Raw genomic sequence first — 14,106 nt, 5'->3', positions numbered from 1 at the left:
TTCCACACCACAGCAATTTGTCGCTTTTTAAAAGAAGAAAAATGATATGGATGGAAATGATTCTTAAGTTATTTGCATGACTTTGTTTTAGAAATGTTTAATGTGTTATCACAGCTCATCAAAGCCAAAGAATGGGGCCTTAACACAAATCTGTGTTAGTTAATTTTGTTGTGTAAAACTTCTATAAAGTTGTATTATAGTGACAAATAGACTAGTTTGTATTTCATTATGAGCATATGATGTGTTTTCTTGTTTCATGAAAAAATAGATGCTTTGTTGGAATAATGCAACATTTTTCTTCCTTAATTTAGATCTGAAACGGGAAAACCCTGCCTTGCGTCGATTCATTACGTAAGGGGTACTAAAGCATTAAAGAGGATGTGCATAGACGGTATATTGAGCAGGAAGAGAAACACTCAGGGCAAGATAGCAACAGAAGAAAGACCCAGTGACACATCAACTATTAGGAAGACAGCCAGAACACTATTAAGGTGAGACTTTTTGTTTTAAAACAGGTACTGCCGTTAATATCGAGTACAGCTTTAAATTTAAATTATTGTTCATGTTTTTGTTAACCATTTGAGATTTTTTATAATATCTGAGTCAAAATAATCCTAGCCTCATTAAAACTCACTAATTGAGTCAATCTAAGAAATGAAGCATAAGCAACGGAATAAGCTTCAGTTCAGTTTGAAATTAGATCAGTTATATGGTCTACAATAGATACCATTAGGACATTTTTGTTAATGTTTAATACTGAGAAACAGCCGTTTTAAGTGTAAACATATTAATGTTACCATGAAAATGTATGAATATCTATTTATGAAACAAACATAAGTATGAATAAATTCAAAGCTTAAAAATGAAAAGTCTTAGTCAGCGAGTGCAAAAGGAAGTGGTAAACTATTTATTCCACCTAACTTCCCCCACTTAACCACTGGTTTGGTTGACAATCAACTTTCCGAGCGCATGACAAAGAAGCTTATCTGTGTTTGATTTGACAGAATGCTGATCAATCAGACAAACCAAACGGAGGATGACCTCTTCTCCTGCTACAGTCCCTCAGTCGTAGGCTACCGGTACTTTGCCGTGCTGTGGGGATGTGCCGTAACCATCACTGGTACGGTGGGGAACTTGATGACCATTCTAGCCTTCGCCTTGGACCCACGTCTGAGGACACGCTTCAACGTGCTCATTGTCAACCTGGCTGTAGCTGATCTCCTCTACTGTACCATACTGCAGCCCATCTCTGTTGATTCCTATCTACACCTCAGATGGCGCAGCGGTCAGCTCTGGTGCAGCATCTTCGGCCTGCTCCTCTTCCTCTCCAACTCTGTTTCCATTATCACTCTCTGCCTGGTTGCAGTGAGCAGATATCTCCTGGTTGCAAAAAGAGTATTGTTTGATCGTGTATTTTCAAACTATGGACTTATTCTGCTCCTGATCTCAGCTTGGACACTGGGCCTGGCCAGCTTTGGCCCACTCTGGCCTGTGTATGTGTTTGTGCCTCAGGTGTGCACATGCAGCTTCCACCGGACCAGGGGTCGTCCCTACACCACCATCCTGCTTTTCCTCTACTTTTTCTTGGGTCTGGGTTGTGTTGGAGCTTTCTACCTGCTCATCTACAGACGAGTTAAAATTGCATCGCAAGCTCTGCTCCGTTACAGGATCAGCCGACGCTCATCCAGGAAGAAACCTGCTTCTTCAGCTCAGGGGACAGATGACAGTGGAGTAGAGAGTGAGGCAAAGAGTTGCAGCTTTGAGATGAGCAGCCATGTAGAACTGTCCCAAAACAGAGATGAGATCACAGATGAGAAGCCTGTCCCGTCTACCCAGAGCTTAGCGACAGATTTAAATTCACCAACTGCCCACAAGTCCACCACTGATGCCATCCATGCACCTTCTTCTATCCCTGCTGCTCCCTTCACCCACACTGCAACTTCAGGAGATGACACTGAATTCAAGCGTGTGACACGCATGTGTTTTACTGTTTTTCTGTGTTTTGTATGCTGCTTTGTCCCTTTTCTGATGCTTAACATATTCGACAAACACAACCGTGCCCCACAGATCTTGCACATGTTCTGTGCAAACCTCACCTGGCTCAACAGCTGCATCAACCCTGTGCTCTATGCAGTCATGAACAGGCAGTTTCGACAGGCCTACCATATGCTGCTCACCAGAGCTGCCGCACCCCTCACATACATCTGGACCCGGTGCCAGGCTCTGAATTCTTGATTTCCCAGAATTTAAATTTGCTTGATTATTCTAGTCTATATAGCTATTTTTATTCAGTGACTTTCCACTTTTAATCTCCTTTTTGAGTAATAACTTATTTTTAATCACATTACATAGTATTTCATCTGGCCTTTCCCTGTGATGCTTTTTTCTATTTTATGAAATATTTAATGGCTGCTTACATATGAATTATATCTATTTTATATCCATAAAAGTACATATTGTGTTTATGTTTTATAATAAATCCTATTTTCAAATAAGTGTCCGATTTTTGAGCAACAACCAACAAGTGTTACTTGCATCACATTGAAAACCACAAATGTTATGCAACCTTTACAGGATATTCATGGCTAACGCAACACGTTTTAATTAAATAATTCAGGAACTCATGACTTATCCTTGTTTCTCACTTCTGTCTTCACTCATCTACATGACGATTGTGGACTGTCAGTATGGGTGGACTACACACGTGTAGGTTTGTTTGAGTTGTGTTGAAGGTTCATCGATTGTTTAGATTATGTTGTTCGTATGCATCCCAGAAATGCTTGCTCAATAGATGAAAAAGAAAAACGAATTAAACAAATCATCTCTGCATGTGAAACCACCAACATTGCAACATTGCAGCTCTACAGAGACCTCTGCATGTGAAACCACCAACATTGCAGCTATGTATGACACAACAGGAAAGCTGATTGTCCTAACACAGTACAACACAGCTTTCAGATAATCACAAGAGCCAACCAGATTTGGAATATAGTGAACTGCATTTGGTTGGTTCCTGGCACATGCTGGGCAGCTTACTTTGAGGTTTAGCCAGTTGCAGAGTATAAATTACAAGTCAGTTTTTAAATTAGAGACATAAAACCATTGTTTTACAAAAAATAAACTCTAAAGACTTTGGGAATGCTTTGATATCACGGAAATAAAAAGAAATTCTAAAATGTTGCTCTTCATAAGTAACAGTGGATGTGGCTTAAAGGAAAGGTCCACAAATATTCTTCTTGCACTTCACATTTTACACATTTTCTTCATTGAAATTACGATTAGGAAGTTCAGCTTTTAAAGTTTTTTAAATCAAGAAAACAGAGCCGGCAGAAAAACTACAGGTGTACTGTATATATTTGGGAAGCTGTTTAATTCAAGTTCTGTTGATGAAGACTCTCAGTCATCCTGGTCAAGGTAATCTTCTTGAAGAAGCCTTTCGGATGAGAGGTGAAACGACCTCAAGATCCAAAAAGAATGACAACTGCCCTTATTCAAGCTCTTGTGATTTCAAGTTTTTACTGCGGCTTTTTTATTTCTTAAATCATGGAGCAAATGAAAAACTTTGCCCTTGTAATACAAGAGGAGCACTTACTCGAGCTATTTAAATTCCATTCTCAACATAAATAAAAAGCAATAAAAACTCTATTATCCATAGATAATAATCAAATACAGATAAACATTTGTAGGTTCTGAAAACAAAACAAACAAAACAAAAAAAAAGACAAACTGAGAGGAAACATTCACTTTTGGTGTAAGAGAGCACATTCAGCATTTAGAACTGTTAAAATCAGATTTTAGCAGATACTGCTAACATATGTCAGCCATAAACTGCCAAGTTTTAAAGGTCAGAAACACCATTCTTTATCAGTGTTTACTGTTAACTGTTATGCAATCCTAATTTCAACCCAACCCTGCAAACAGATGATGTTTGCACCTGAGCAGTAAGTCCATCTGCACATTTGAAAGTTACAGCCTCCACAGGGTCGGGTCATTTTCTAGAAGGGCTTCAATAATGCGGTTTAAAAAAAAAAAAAGTTAAAGTTTGTTGGTAATGAAGAGCAAAGAGAGAAATTTCCCTTTTCACAGTGATAACATTTTATTTGATTTAAATGAGCAGGTTAATACAAAAGCACATAATTGGATCGGAGAAGTGTCGCATTTTAATGCAATTCTTCTACATGGGTTCACAAAAGAGGACAATGTTTTAAGGGCAGCTCATGCGATATGGTATACAGTGCTCGATCACATCCGCTCTCTCCGTGGCCAGTTTTCTAAAATCCAAAAATAAATGGGGTACCAAAATCTACAGAGGATGCGAGTCCAGCTCATTCATTCTATTCTGTTAACTTTATCATACATCAACAACCAGGATTATCAGACGGGCTGTTACATGGCAAGGCAATTACTAGCAAACTGTTATGTTGATCCTGAATTTGCTAACTAAGTTACTAAGTTAAGTTTTTTTTTTTTTGTATGCATGTTATAATGTAATAAGCTAAGACTAAAGCTGACGATGACTGACATATAGTGCTTTGTTTAAAATTTATTGACAGCTATTGATAAATGCTTCCACAGGGTTGTGGAGGCAAAAGTTGAAATCCTGGGAGGCCTAAGTCAGGCAGGCTGTGCTCATGTTGCAGGAAATCAAAGTTGGGGAAGTTGTTGGGGTTGTTGAGGTACATCAGTAAATCTTCATCTTGGGGTTCAGTGGAGCTACTCAGCATGGGATCAGGGTGAAATGTTTCCAGTTCCTGCAGAGGATGAGGATCCTCATCTTGTTCTGAGAGAAGTGGTAAAAAGACAAAGTTATTTCTGTGTTGTTGTGACTCTGTCATTTATTAGTGGTGCGACTTTCATGGGGGAAATGAAAGTGATAAAAATGTGATGTGCACTGAAGCAGAAAAAGTCAATGTACTTTTCTCATCTCACCTTTTCTGTTTAACTGCAATTGTTCAGTTAAACTGCACCAAAGCTCAAGTGCATGCTGCTTTTTAATCCACAAAGAAATAGCATAATACTTTGGGTCATGTGTGTAAACTTTTTCATTTCAAGTCATCACATTAGATAAGAAGATCAATACAATGCTAGCATAGCTCAGCTCACTTACAGACATGTTCATGGGTATTTTGTGTCTTTAAAGAGTCGCCAAAGTCAGATGAGACTCAAGAAGCCCTTAAGCTCAATATTTACTTGACTTAAAAGAAGGAAATATTATATTATTCATATATATATATATATATATATATATATATATACATAGCTAGCATGCGTTATATGCTACTTTTGAATTCATTATTGGATTTTGTGGATAACAATGCGATTAATCGTGATTAATTACAGGAAATCATGCAATTAACATGATTAAAGAATTTAATATTTACCCAGCCCTAACATTATATAATATATATATATATATATATATATATATTATATTAAATCAATGTAAGATTAAAAGTTGTAACTACAACAATTAATTCCCTACTGAAGCTACAATAAAATCATTTTTGAATTTCGTGGCCGATCACTGCCAGCGGTTTTGTTTGATTATGACAAATTGCTGTGTTCATTTCCATGATGTTCTACAGAAACACATCAGGTTGGAATGAAAACGAAAAAAAAGCATCAATTCGTTAGTAACCAGTGTGCACAACCAAGACACCTCTGCAGCTGTGCGATTTCACAAGTGCAGCAGACAATAGCGAATGTGCATGCAGCAGAAGCAGCCATGAGGTATTAGTCAGAAATTTCAGAATATAAAAGCTGTCACCAGACATGCACTGCATTTAAACACCCTGCTCCCCACTGATCCCAGACTAGAGCTAGTGACAGAGCTCTTTGATTACACGAGAGCAATTTATTGGATTGGATTGGACAGCAAGGAGAGCCATGACTCACCAGCTGCCTCTCCACTCAGGCCATTCATTGGCTCCAGGCCTTCACCCTGTGACATGTCACAGGGCAAGGGTGACCTGGCCTCCAGTGTGTTCCTACGCGACCAATGACAGACAGTGATTACATAAATAAGGGTGTGGGTGCTCTACTTATGAGATTTAGTTTGTAGAATATAAGGGACGGGTTTTCTTTTTAACTCAAACAAGTCAGACTCTCTAAATCGAGCTTAAGGAAAACAAGATATGTACTTACTCTTTTGAAACAAATACCAGCTTGGTTTTGATGTACTTAATGTAAGGGCTGTCATCTGAAAAGGAATGAGTTAAGATGAGATTTCTGCAAGGACATTCAAATAAGAGACAAACACGACTCGTGGTTTGGAGGCTATTTCTTTTTCCAAAAATATTCAAGTGAAGGAAAATATTTCTCAATACCTCCAGTCTTTTCAGAGTAGAACTTTCCAAAAGCCTTGTCTTTTGGTGTGTTGGGGTACAGGTAGAGTAAAGGGTTTTCCGGGACGTTTTCAGCTTCTAAGATCTGGAAATTCCTGATGATTTCATGAAAGGGGATCTGGGAGAGGTCAACTTTGGTGAAAGGCTGGACAGTCTTTACATCAGGCTCACCTAAAAAAAAAAACAAACATGAAAATTAGGAATGAAACAAATAACTAAGGTGACAGACGGTTGCAGCTATGCAAAATTTCTGTCCACAGAGCAAACGTTTCATACGGTTTGAGGGTAAAAAAAAAAACATCTCACCAGTCGAGGTGATTTCCACCCAGGAAAAGGTGATTCCTCCGATGACACTTTCACTGAAGCGCAACAAGAACGTACCTCTCTTCATTTTCTTCAGGAGCGACTTCTCTTTGCCTTTACTCACGAAACCCATGATGAGGCTGCAGTTCAGATAAAAAGTTTTCCTTAGACGCAGCACTTAAATTCAAACACTACATTTATAAAACAGTAATGTTTACATGAGCTGGAACACCTAAATGTCCTTTTCTGGCATTAGTCTGGAACTGTTGTCAGGGCGATAAAAGTCTTTGAGCTAAAATCTGTGCAGGCCAACTAAGAACTTCTTGGATCAGTGAATGCTGACATAATTCTGACTTCAAGAAATTCCTTTTCAGTATCACAGTGCATCTCCAAGCACTATTCACAGTCAACCCAACACATTCAGTAGCGATATCTAACTGCCAGTGATTTAGGTGCGGACAGTAGATACATGACAAGGCTGGATGTTAAACTCATTATGCCCGACGGGAAAAAAAAAAAACACAAAACATGATGATGATGATGTATGAGACAATTAACCATTTAACCATAGTGCTGTGCTTCAAGTTTGGTAAAACTTTTTTCTGCTACGCCACATTTGATGGCACATTCATGCTCTGTATGAAGTCAAGACATGACAGGGTTCCGCATACTAACCCTTCCCTCCAAAGGTCTTCAAGGTATGTTTTCACCATCACCAGGATACCATCAAACCACACCCAGAAAGTGTCAGGAGTGTTTTCCTGTGACAGAGGAGATAGAAAGTCTATTTGCTAACACACCTCTAGAGTGCACAAAACAAAAACCACTTTGAACAGAGTTAATACGGCGTGAAACACAATAATCGGGCCAAAAAATATCCCGATACTGTGGTTATATATCAATGTTACTTCTAATCATATAATATTGGTAATATACTGTACATTGTCAGTTGTTTTTTTCCCCCCACAGTCATAGATTAACAGATGTGCACGCCAAGATAACACATACGCATATCAACGCATCAAGTTATTGCGTCGTGCCATTTTCAACCAGATTTTCTAGGATTCCACATTATTACCTTGCAAAATTTTGACCATGTCACTTTGCAGAGGTCATAGTTCTTCTGCTTGCCTGGCAGAATGAAAAGGAAAGAAGAGCTGCATTACTGAATTCACTCACTGCTGTTACCTGTAATAAAAAATGTTTGCAAGAGACTTAAAGCCACTGAGTTATGCTCTGCAGTCATCATAAACTCTGACGTAAACATTTCAAGTCCGCTGGATGTGTCCAAAGTTGAATTCCAATAACATGAAAACATTTTTCCACAGTATAAAGCAACTGTTAGGTGCCTATTAGGCTGCGTTTTACTACTTTTGTCAAGTCAGTTCAATGAAGTAGTCGTGCTGTTTGTAAGCATTGCTCAGGGTGACATGTCATCGTGCATTGGTGCCGTTTGAAGTTAAATGTTTTCAACATATTTGAGGCAAATTCCTGAGTAGTTAAAAAAAAAAAAAAAACTATGCTGCAATTCTGCACACCTATCAGAGATTATAGGGGTTGTTCAACATGTTAAATCAGGTGTGCAGAAACAAGGCAGAAACGCTCCAAATGAGTCAATAATAACATGGAAAATTGGACAATGGGCCATCCTCTTAAAGAGAGCAAGATACCTTCCATAGTTTAAGTGAATAAAGGTGTCTGCCTTTATTTGTGGAATTTCTCTGCTAACTCAGTAACATTTGCATAGGCCAAGATTGCGATGCAGTGAAAATTTTTTGGAAAAAAAGTGCTGTAACATTGAAATGCAAGGGGGAGCATTCTGAAAAGCAAATAAAATCAAGCAACTTCTCCAACTAAGGTGTGTTTCCTGATATGGTGTTTGATTCACAGGCAAACGGGTTCAGACTGATTCACAGAGAAATGTAGCCCCAACATGACCAGGCAATAAGAAGAAGAAGAAGAATGTGATTTACCAAAGAGCTTGAGCGCGATCACTTGCCGCTGATCATCATTTAGACCACGCTTAGTGGCAGAGAGAAACTGCCAGCTCAGCATCTCTCCAAACTGCGGCCAAGGGGCTGCAGGAGTGTTGGCGAAGAACACGACATCCTGGCAAAACACATTGACAGAGTAACACAAAATCTCTCTCTGATGGCTCAACTTTAAGACGTTTAGCAGTCTGTGTTAAAGAAGGCGAAGTCTCACCTTGGGATCCTGGCTGAGCATGTTGAACCAGAGGACGGACGCCCAGGCACTCTGCTGCTGACTGGAGTTGGAGATGATGACCACGGGAAGGGAGGAGGCCTACAAAGTTTGATTCAGGTCCCATAATCAAAAAACTAACTAGAACTGTCTCATAATTGTCATATCAAATGTATCATGACTCGTCTATATAATGAACAAAGAGAAGTCAGATGCAGAAAAGGACAAGACATTTTACCTGCAACTCGACTGAGAAGCCTTTCAACTCAAACTGAGTGTTGAAGTAGACGATGTGCAGCTCCTCCATTACACTCAGAGAAATCTGTTAGCACCAAACACAAGCACACTTAACACCTTGAATAAAGGATTCCTGGATTAAATCATCAGCAGGGAAGGCATCTCGAACTCACATCGCTGGTTCCCTTTCCAGCACCTCCAGATTTCTGCTCCTTCAGAGTCTACAGACAACGGTGCACAGAATTACTCACATCATGAGATTACCACCAGAAGTTAATCGCTGAAAACTTGATTTTGGTAGCCAGAGTCTGATTTATCTGTGTGTTTGATATTTAATGAATATTTAAGTCAAAGAAATGAAAAGCTATGAAACGCTTCAAATCGAATCACTGTTAAGAATTTACTGAGTTGCTTTAAAGTTTATTTTTTTCCAAATTATTATGAATCACCAGATGTCTGAAGTCTGCCACCATGCCTCCACTCTGGCTCTCAGCCATGTTCAAAGCTTTGGTTTTGCTTCCGAGGACATTGAAACGTCGGTATCTACAAACAGAGCAGGTTTTAGTAACAAATTCACATTCAGCTCTCCTGGAAATATTCCATTAATATGGAAGCTGGAGTAAAAAAAAAGAAAAAGAAAAAAACTTACCCTTTGATGTTAGGAGCCTCCCTAATTTCAAAGGTAAGAAAAAGATAAACAGGGACCACTGTCAGTTAATTCTGTGGGAAGTTAAAATTACTCAAGGTCTAAAGTCTCTAAAGGTCTCTAAATCTCACCTGTCCATGGATACATCCACTTTCATGGAGTGGTTAAGTTCAGGGAACTTAACAAGAAGTCTGAAATACAAAGTCCAGTGTGAGAAATTAGCAAAATGTGACAACATGAACAAACAGGCACCGAACAGATCAAAGTGTAATGATAATGAAACAAATGCAATAAATAGTCAACAGTCTTATCCAATCATTCCTGAAGAAAAGCTGTTTTAGTGCTGAACAACAATCCAAACCAGTCCAAGTAAACTGGGTGCAGCTTCACCAAAACCCAGCGTGTTTTCTGCTTGTGTGGTTTAGCATAGGCTGCATTCTTTCAAATATCGCGGTTCTGTTTTTAACAAGTGGTTAACCAGCGGTTACATTACAAGCAAGTGCAACACTGACCTGGTCTTGACAGAAAACTGAACATTTGTGCGTAGAACCAGAGGTCCTTTCCCCTGAGGCATGGACGGCTGAGCCTCGACGACGAAGGAACTTCATACACAAACAAACAAACAGCAACGTCAGCGCATTTCACAACAAAATCCCACAAAAGCAGGAAAATATGATCAACTTCGGTTTAAAAAGGGAGACCTCTTGAGTAAGTCCTTAAGAAGATTGTCAGCTCTCAACTGCAGTTTGGGTTTCATGCCCTTTATGGGGTCATTGTCGTAGGACACTTTCCCTACCAGCTCCTCCAGCTTATTCAGAAACTCCCACACCTGGAACAGACACACTGCCACACAGGTGAACCTAGAAAACAAGAGGAAAAGACTACGTTTAATGGAGGTGTCAGAAAATGGGAAAAAAAAAAAAAACTTCAAGTGAAGCCATTAAATGAAGCGGTGGAAAGGTGGAAGTCTCCAATTCCAGCTCTAGGACAGCGTAACAAATTCTGCCCCGACTTCACACATTAAAACAGATGTGGAGCAGGTGGAGATGAGCGCACCACTTCTCCAGCTGATCCAAGCAGTCATTGTCTGGAGCGCCAATGCATGCTTTCTGCTGCCTCCTCTGCCACTCCGAGAGCTCTTTCTTCACCAGCAGGTTGATCAGGTCCTCGGCCCGGTCCAGAAGCTTGTTCAGGTCTGTCAGTGTGCTCTAAAAAGGGATTTTATTGGACAAAAATTTCAAAAAGAAGGAAATACACAAGAATAGACGGATAGTTGACCGAAGTGACAACGGTGCAGTTTGAGAACAGTAATGGCTCCTTACCTTTCTACACTCATTCAGTCTGTTGACAAGTAACTGAAGCACTTTAACCTGCTCCCTCTTCAGGGCCTCGTCTACCGCAGCTGCGTAACAATTTCCATAGTGGGATGACAGTTTCATTGTGAGAAAAAAAAAGACAAAAACAAGAAAAAAGATGAGGCCTACTAAAAGATGAAGTTGTGATTCAGACCTTAGTCACCATCAGAGAATGCAAATGCAACCAGAACTCTTTAATGAGCTCACCTTCCATCTTGTGAGTTTGATACTTAAAATCAAACTCGTCCTGCTGCTCTTCCAGACATATGATTGCATGTTCCAGACACTGGATCCCAGAAAGGTTCAGAGAAGAAAAAACAATATGAACGACATGTGACACGTTTTTATCCATCGAGCACAAACGTAACATCCCAAAATACTTTTCATCTGCACCTGCACATCATTTCTCAGGCCGGCAATTTTACGTTCAAGGTCCTGCTGACAGCTGGTCTCCATGGCTTCCGGCTCAACATGCAAAAACTGGACCTAAGACAAAAAAAAAAAGAGAAGAAAAAAGAAAGACTGTAGGGTGAGCAGATACACAGATGTCTTTCCTCTCCCAGGTGAGAAACTGGGTAATACTGTTTGGAGACAAAAGAGTACGTGTGAATGAGAGAGGCAGTTAAAACAGTATCAATACAGGGCTGAGCGATCTTCACTTTTAGCCCACACACTGAGACTCAGTGCACGAGTTTCCTTCAAAACAAGTGCCGAACAAATGGAAGCAGACAAATTTCGAAAACAGTTCACACATATATATATATCATGAATTATACAAAAGGTCATGTCCCATCTAAAAATACATTGCTATTGGTTAACAGGACATTGAACCAACCTGTTCAGCCAGATCGGCGCTGGCCAGGATTTCCTTCTCCTTTTCTAAAAACCACAGGATTATGCTTGCCAAAGCGCAGGGCTCATCCTGATACCTCTGGCAGACAGAGAGGTCAGGTGGAGATAAAAGTCAAAACAAGGAAGCAGAAATTACTAACACAGCCAGATGTGTTGATTCAATTGAATGATTCAATGTGCTCCTCACACACTTTTCATTTGAATTTTATTGTTTTACAAACCTGGAAGTTCTGCTTATAGCGTCTGATGTTGTGCTGCTGTAAAAATGACTCCTCCTGAACAAAGCGGCTGTGTTGAATATCCAAATTCTCCAGCAGGACCTGGAAGAGCACCATCGCCAGGTCGTAGTCCCTTGCTGCTCGAGGCCTGGAACAAAAAACAAGAACAGGATACAGATGGGAGAGTTTCATGTACGGCCATATCTGAGGTATTCTTTAAACGATGTTGACTGAATGGCAACAGAGACAGTACCACTCCTGCTTCTCTATCCAGGCTGACAGGTAGTGCCGAACATCCATAGGCAAACCATCCCTGTCGTAGAGCTCATGTAACCGCTGGGTGTAACTTGCAGACAGCTGCCTCAGTCTTTCCCATTGTGCCATCCTGCTTTTGATCTGGGAAACACCAACAAGCGCAGAAACAAAAGGCTGAGATCTTTGAGCAGCACTATCTTTGTTAACTGAGTGACGACCTGTCAATAGGATTAAAAAAAAGGCATGTTACGAGTCTCTTTTAAAAACTATTAAAAAGCGAAGACTTTAAGTCACCTTATTAGCAGGTTAGCTAATTGTCAAAACTGTCAACACCGCGGACATGGCTCCAGCCACCAGCATTTACTCACCTTTGCTGTCGGTACGTAGAAATGATCCTTCGTCAGCAGGTAAGTTAAAATAGTTGCATAGCTTGCTCTTGTTTCGGACTTTACAAAAGATCTGCTGCCGTTATCTACTGTGTGTAAAACAAAACAACTGCAAAAAGTGAGCAGGCGTGTGAATGTTATTTCCTTCGTCGTTTCACCTCAGTCTCTCGTTCATTGGTCATCTCCTAATCCCGCCCACAATCTCCTAATCCCACCCACAATAGTTCTGTGCGGAGAGGTATCGGCGCCATTTTGGCTCCGATATCATTGACTTCATAGAAGTTGCGGGAGCCGAAATGTCAGTTCAAGTCTCTCTCAGTTTCCTCATGAGCTCATAGCTAAAACGTGGTTGGTTGACACGTTCAGATAAAGCCTCGCTCCGTTGGTGCATTTTTACGTCAGTCCGTTGTGAGGGGAGTGGTGAACAAAATAGAAACTTACGGCCTCGTTGCCATGAAAATTTCCAAGAAATGACGTTGAGAAAGCGATTAAGCAAAATGGAGCATGTGATCCACCCACACAACACAGAAACTGTGTTACCAAACTCAGGACAGTACCTCCGGAGCTGCGCTGGCGCAGTATTGGTGTCCTTGTCTTTTATTTGAGTTTTTGAACTGTAACAGAGTGCTTAGAGTCCTTAACGCGCAAACCATCGGGGTTGTTTATCCTGAACTGCATCTCTAACAACGAGCACTTAACTAAATACTTTGTTTTTTCAAACCTAACTGAGACGTTTATCACAGGATACAAATATCACATATTAGTAAAAAAAAAAGAAGAAGAAAAGATAATATAGCGGGCTGTTACCCCACTTTAACAGTGAGATTAAATATGTAAAGTTCAGCCATCACTGCTCCTCACACCACAACAGCCATCGTTTCTTCCACAAGCAGCATTATTGAATAAGAATATATTTTCCACCACTCCTGTTTTTCACATATATCTACAGTTTGTTATATATCTACAGTATATATATTTTTGTCAAATGTATCTTTGTGTGTTTAAAGTCAATAGAATTAAACTTACTGAGATTTAAAAAACAGAAATGAAGAAAAGAAAATGAAGATCCGTTGTCTCTGTCTCCAGGCAGTGTGTTTTTTCTTTCTTTTTTTTATCCACCCAGCAAGTACAGTCATACGTTTTGTTACAAATGTTATCATAGTTATTCGTTGTATCCGTCCCTTCAATTTCCGCTCTCACCAGTAGATGTTGCACTTAACACATGACAGAGTTCAGTATTTGACTTGTCTGATTGCGTTTGTTATGGTGTTGATGGTCCTGCTTTTTAAATGTTTTTTGAATTATTAT

General features: G+C 39.9%; 2 protein-coding genes across 4 annotated transcripts; one reads left to right on the top strand and one right to left on the bottom strand.

Annotated features, from left to right (window-relative positions):
• The first annotated feature begins 404 nt into the window (after window positions 1–404).
• Window positions 405–2,241, top strand: LOC140304177 (G-protein coupled receptor 84-like). The gene is made up of 2 exons (XM_072383163.1): window positions 405–491; window positions 1,005–2,241. Exon 2 carries the CDS (start codon window positions 1,006–1,008, stop codon window positions 2,233–2,235), a length of 1,230 nt encoding a protein of 409 aa, XP_072239264.1. The 5' UTR covers window positions 405–491; window position 1,005; the 3' UTR covers window positions 2,236–2,241.
• A 1,830-nt stretch (window positions 2,242–4,071) lies between these two features.
• On the bottom strand, window positions 4,072–12,972 carry stat2 (signal transducer and activator of transcription 2). 3 transcript variants are annotated; one of them, XM_072382285.1, is made up of 24 exons: window positions 12,781–12,971; window positions 12,411–12,553; window positions 12,161–12,305; window positions 11,923–12,018; window positions 11,481–11,573; window positions 11,295–11,373; window positions 11,055–11,134; window positions 10,789–10,940; window positions 10,434–10,592; window positions 10,245–10,334; window positions 9,864–9,923; window positions 9,736–9,756; window positions 9,536–9,629; window positions 9,260–9,307; window positions 9,088–9,171; window positions 8,853–8,951; window positions 8,621–8,756; window positions 7,726–7,778; window positions 7,323–7,408; window positions 6,651–6,787; window positions 6,327–6,515; window positions 6,145–6,199; window positions 5,896–5,987; window positions 4,072–4,780 (listed from the first exon to the last, which is right to left on the bottom strand). In XM_072382285.1, exons 2-24 carry the CDS (start codon window positions 12,539–12,541, stop codon window positions 4,554–4,556), a joined length of 2,406 nt encoding a protein of 801 aa, XP_072238386.1. In that variant the 5' UTR covers window positions 12,542–12,553; window positions 12,781–12,971; the 3' UTR covers window positions 4,072–4,553. The 3 variants fall into 3 exon arrangements, with proteins under 3 accessions (XP_072238386.1, XP_072238387.1, XP_072238388.1); XM_072382286.1 differs by having other exon boundaries at window positions 4,072–4,774; XM_072382287.1 differs by lacking the exon at window positions 5,896–5,987 and having other exon boundaries at window positions 4,683–4,780; window positions 12,781–12,972.
• Window positions 12,973–14,106: the final 1,134 nt, after the last annotated feature.

The sequence above is a fragment of the Leuresthes tenuis genome, unplaced genomic scaffold (genome assembly GCF_036924035.1).
Source record: "Leuresthes tenuis unplaced genomic scaffold, fLeuTen1.0.hap1 SCAF_3, whole genome shotgun sequence".
In the NCBI taxonomy this organism is placed as follows: Eukaryota; Metazoa; Chordata; class Actinopteri; order Atheriniformes; family Atherinopsidae; genus Leuresthes; species Leuresthes tenuis.
Note: the sequence above shows the minus strand (reverse complement) of the source record. Positions and strands in the feature narration are given on the sequence as shown.

Excerpts from the sequence above, each read along its gene's own strand:
- LOC140304177 (XM_072383163.1), top strand. The coding sequence starts at position 1,006 with ATGCTGATCAATCAGACAAACCAAACGGAGGATGACCTCTTCTCCTGC.
- stat2 (XM_072382285.1), bottom strand. The coding sequence starts at position 12,541 with ATGGCACAATGGGAAAGACTGAGGCAGCTGTCTGCAAGTTACACCCAG. Across the intron at positions 6,516-6,650 it reads GGTGGAAATCACCTCGACTG|GTGAGCCTGATGTAAAGACT; the intron begins GTGAGATGTTTT and ends TTTTTTTTTTAG. Across the intron at positions 5,988-6,144 it reads CTGGTATTTGTTTCAAAAGA|GAACACACTGGAGGCCAGGT; the intron begins GTAAGTACATAT and ends TTGGTCGCGTAG.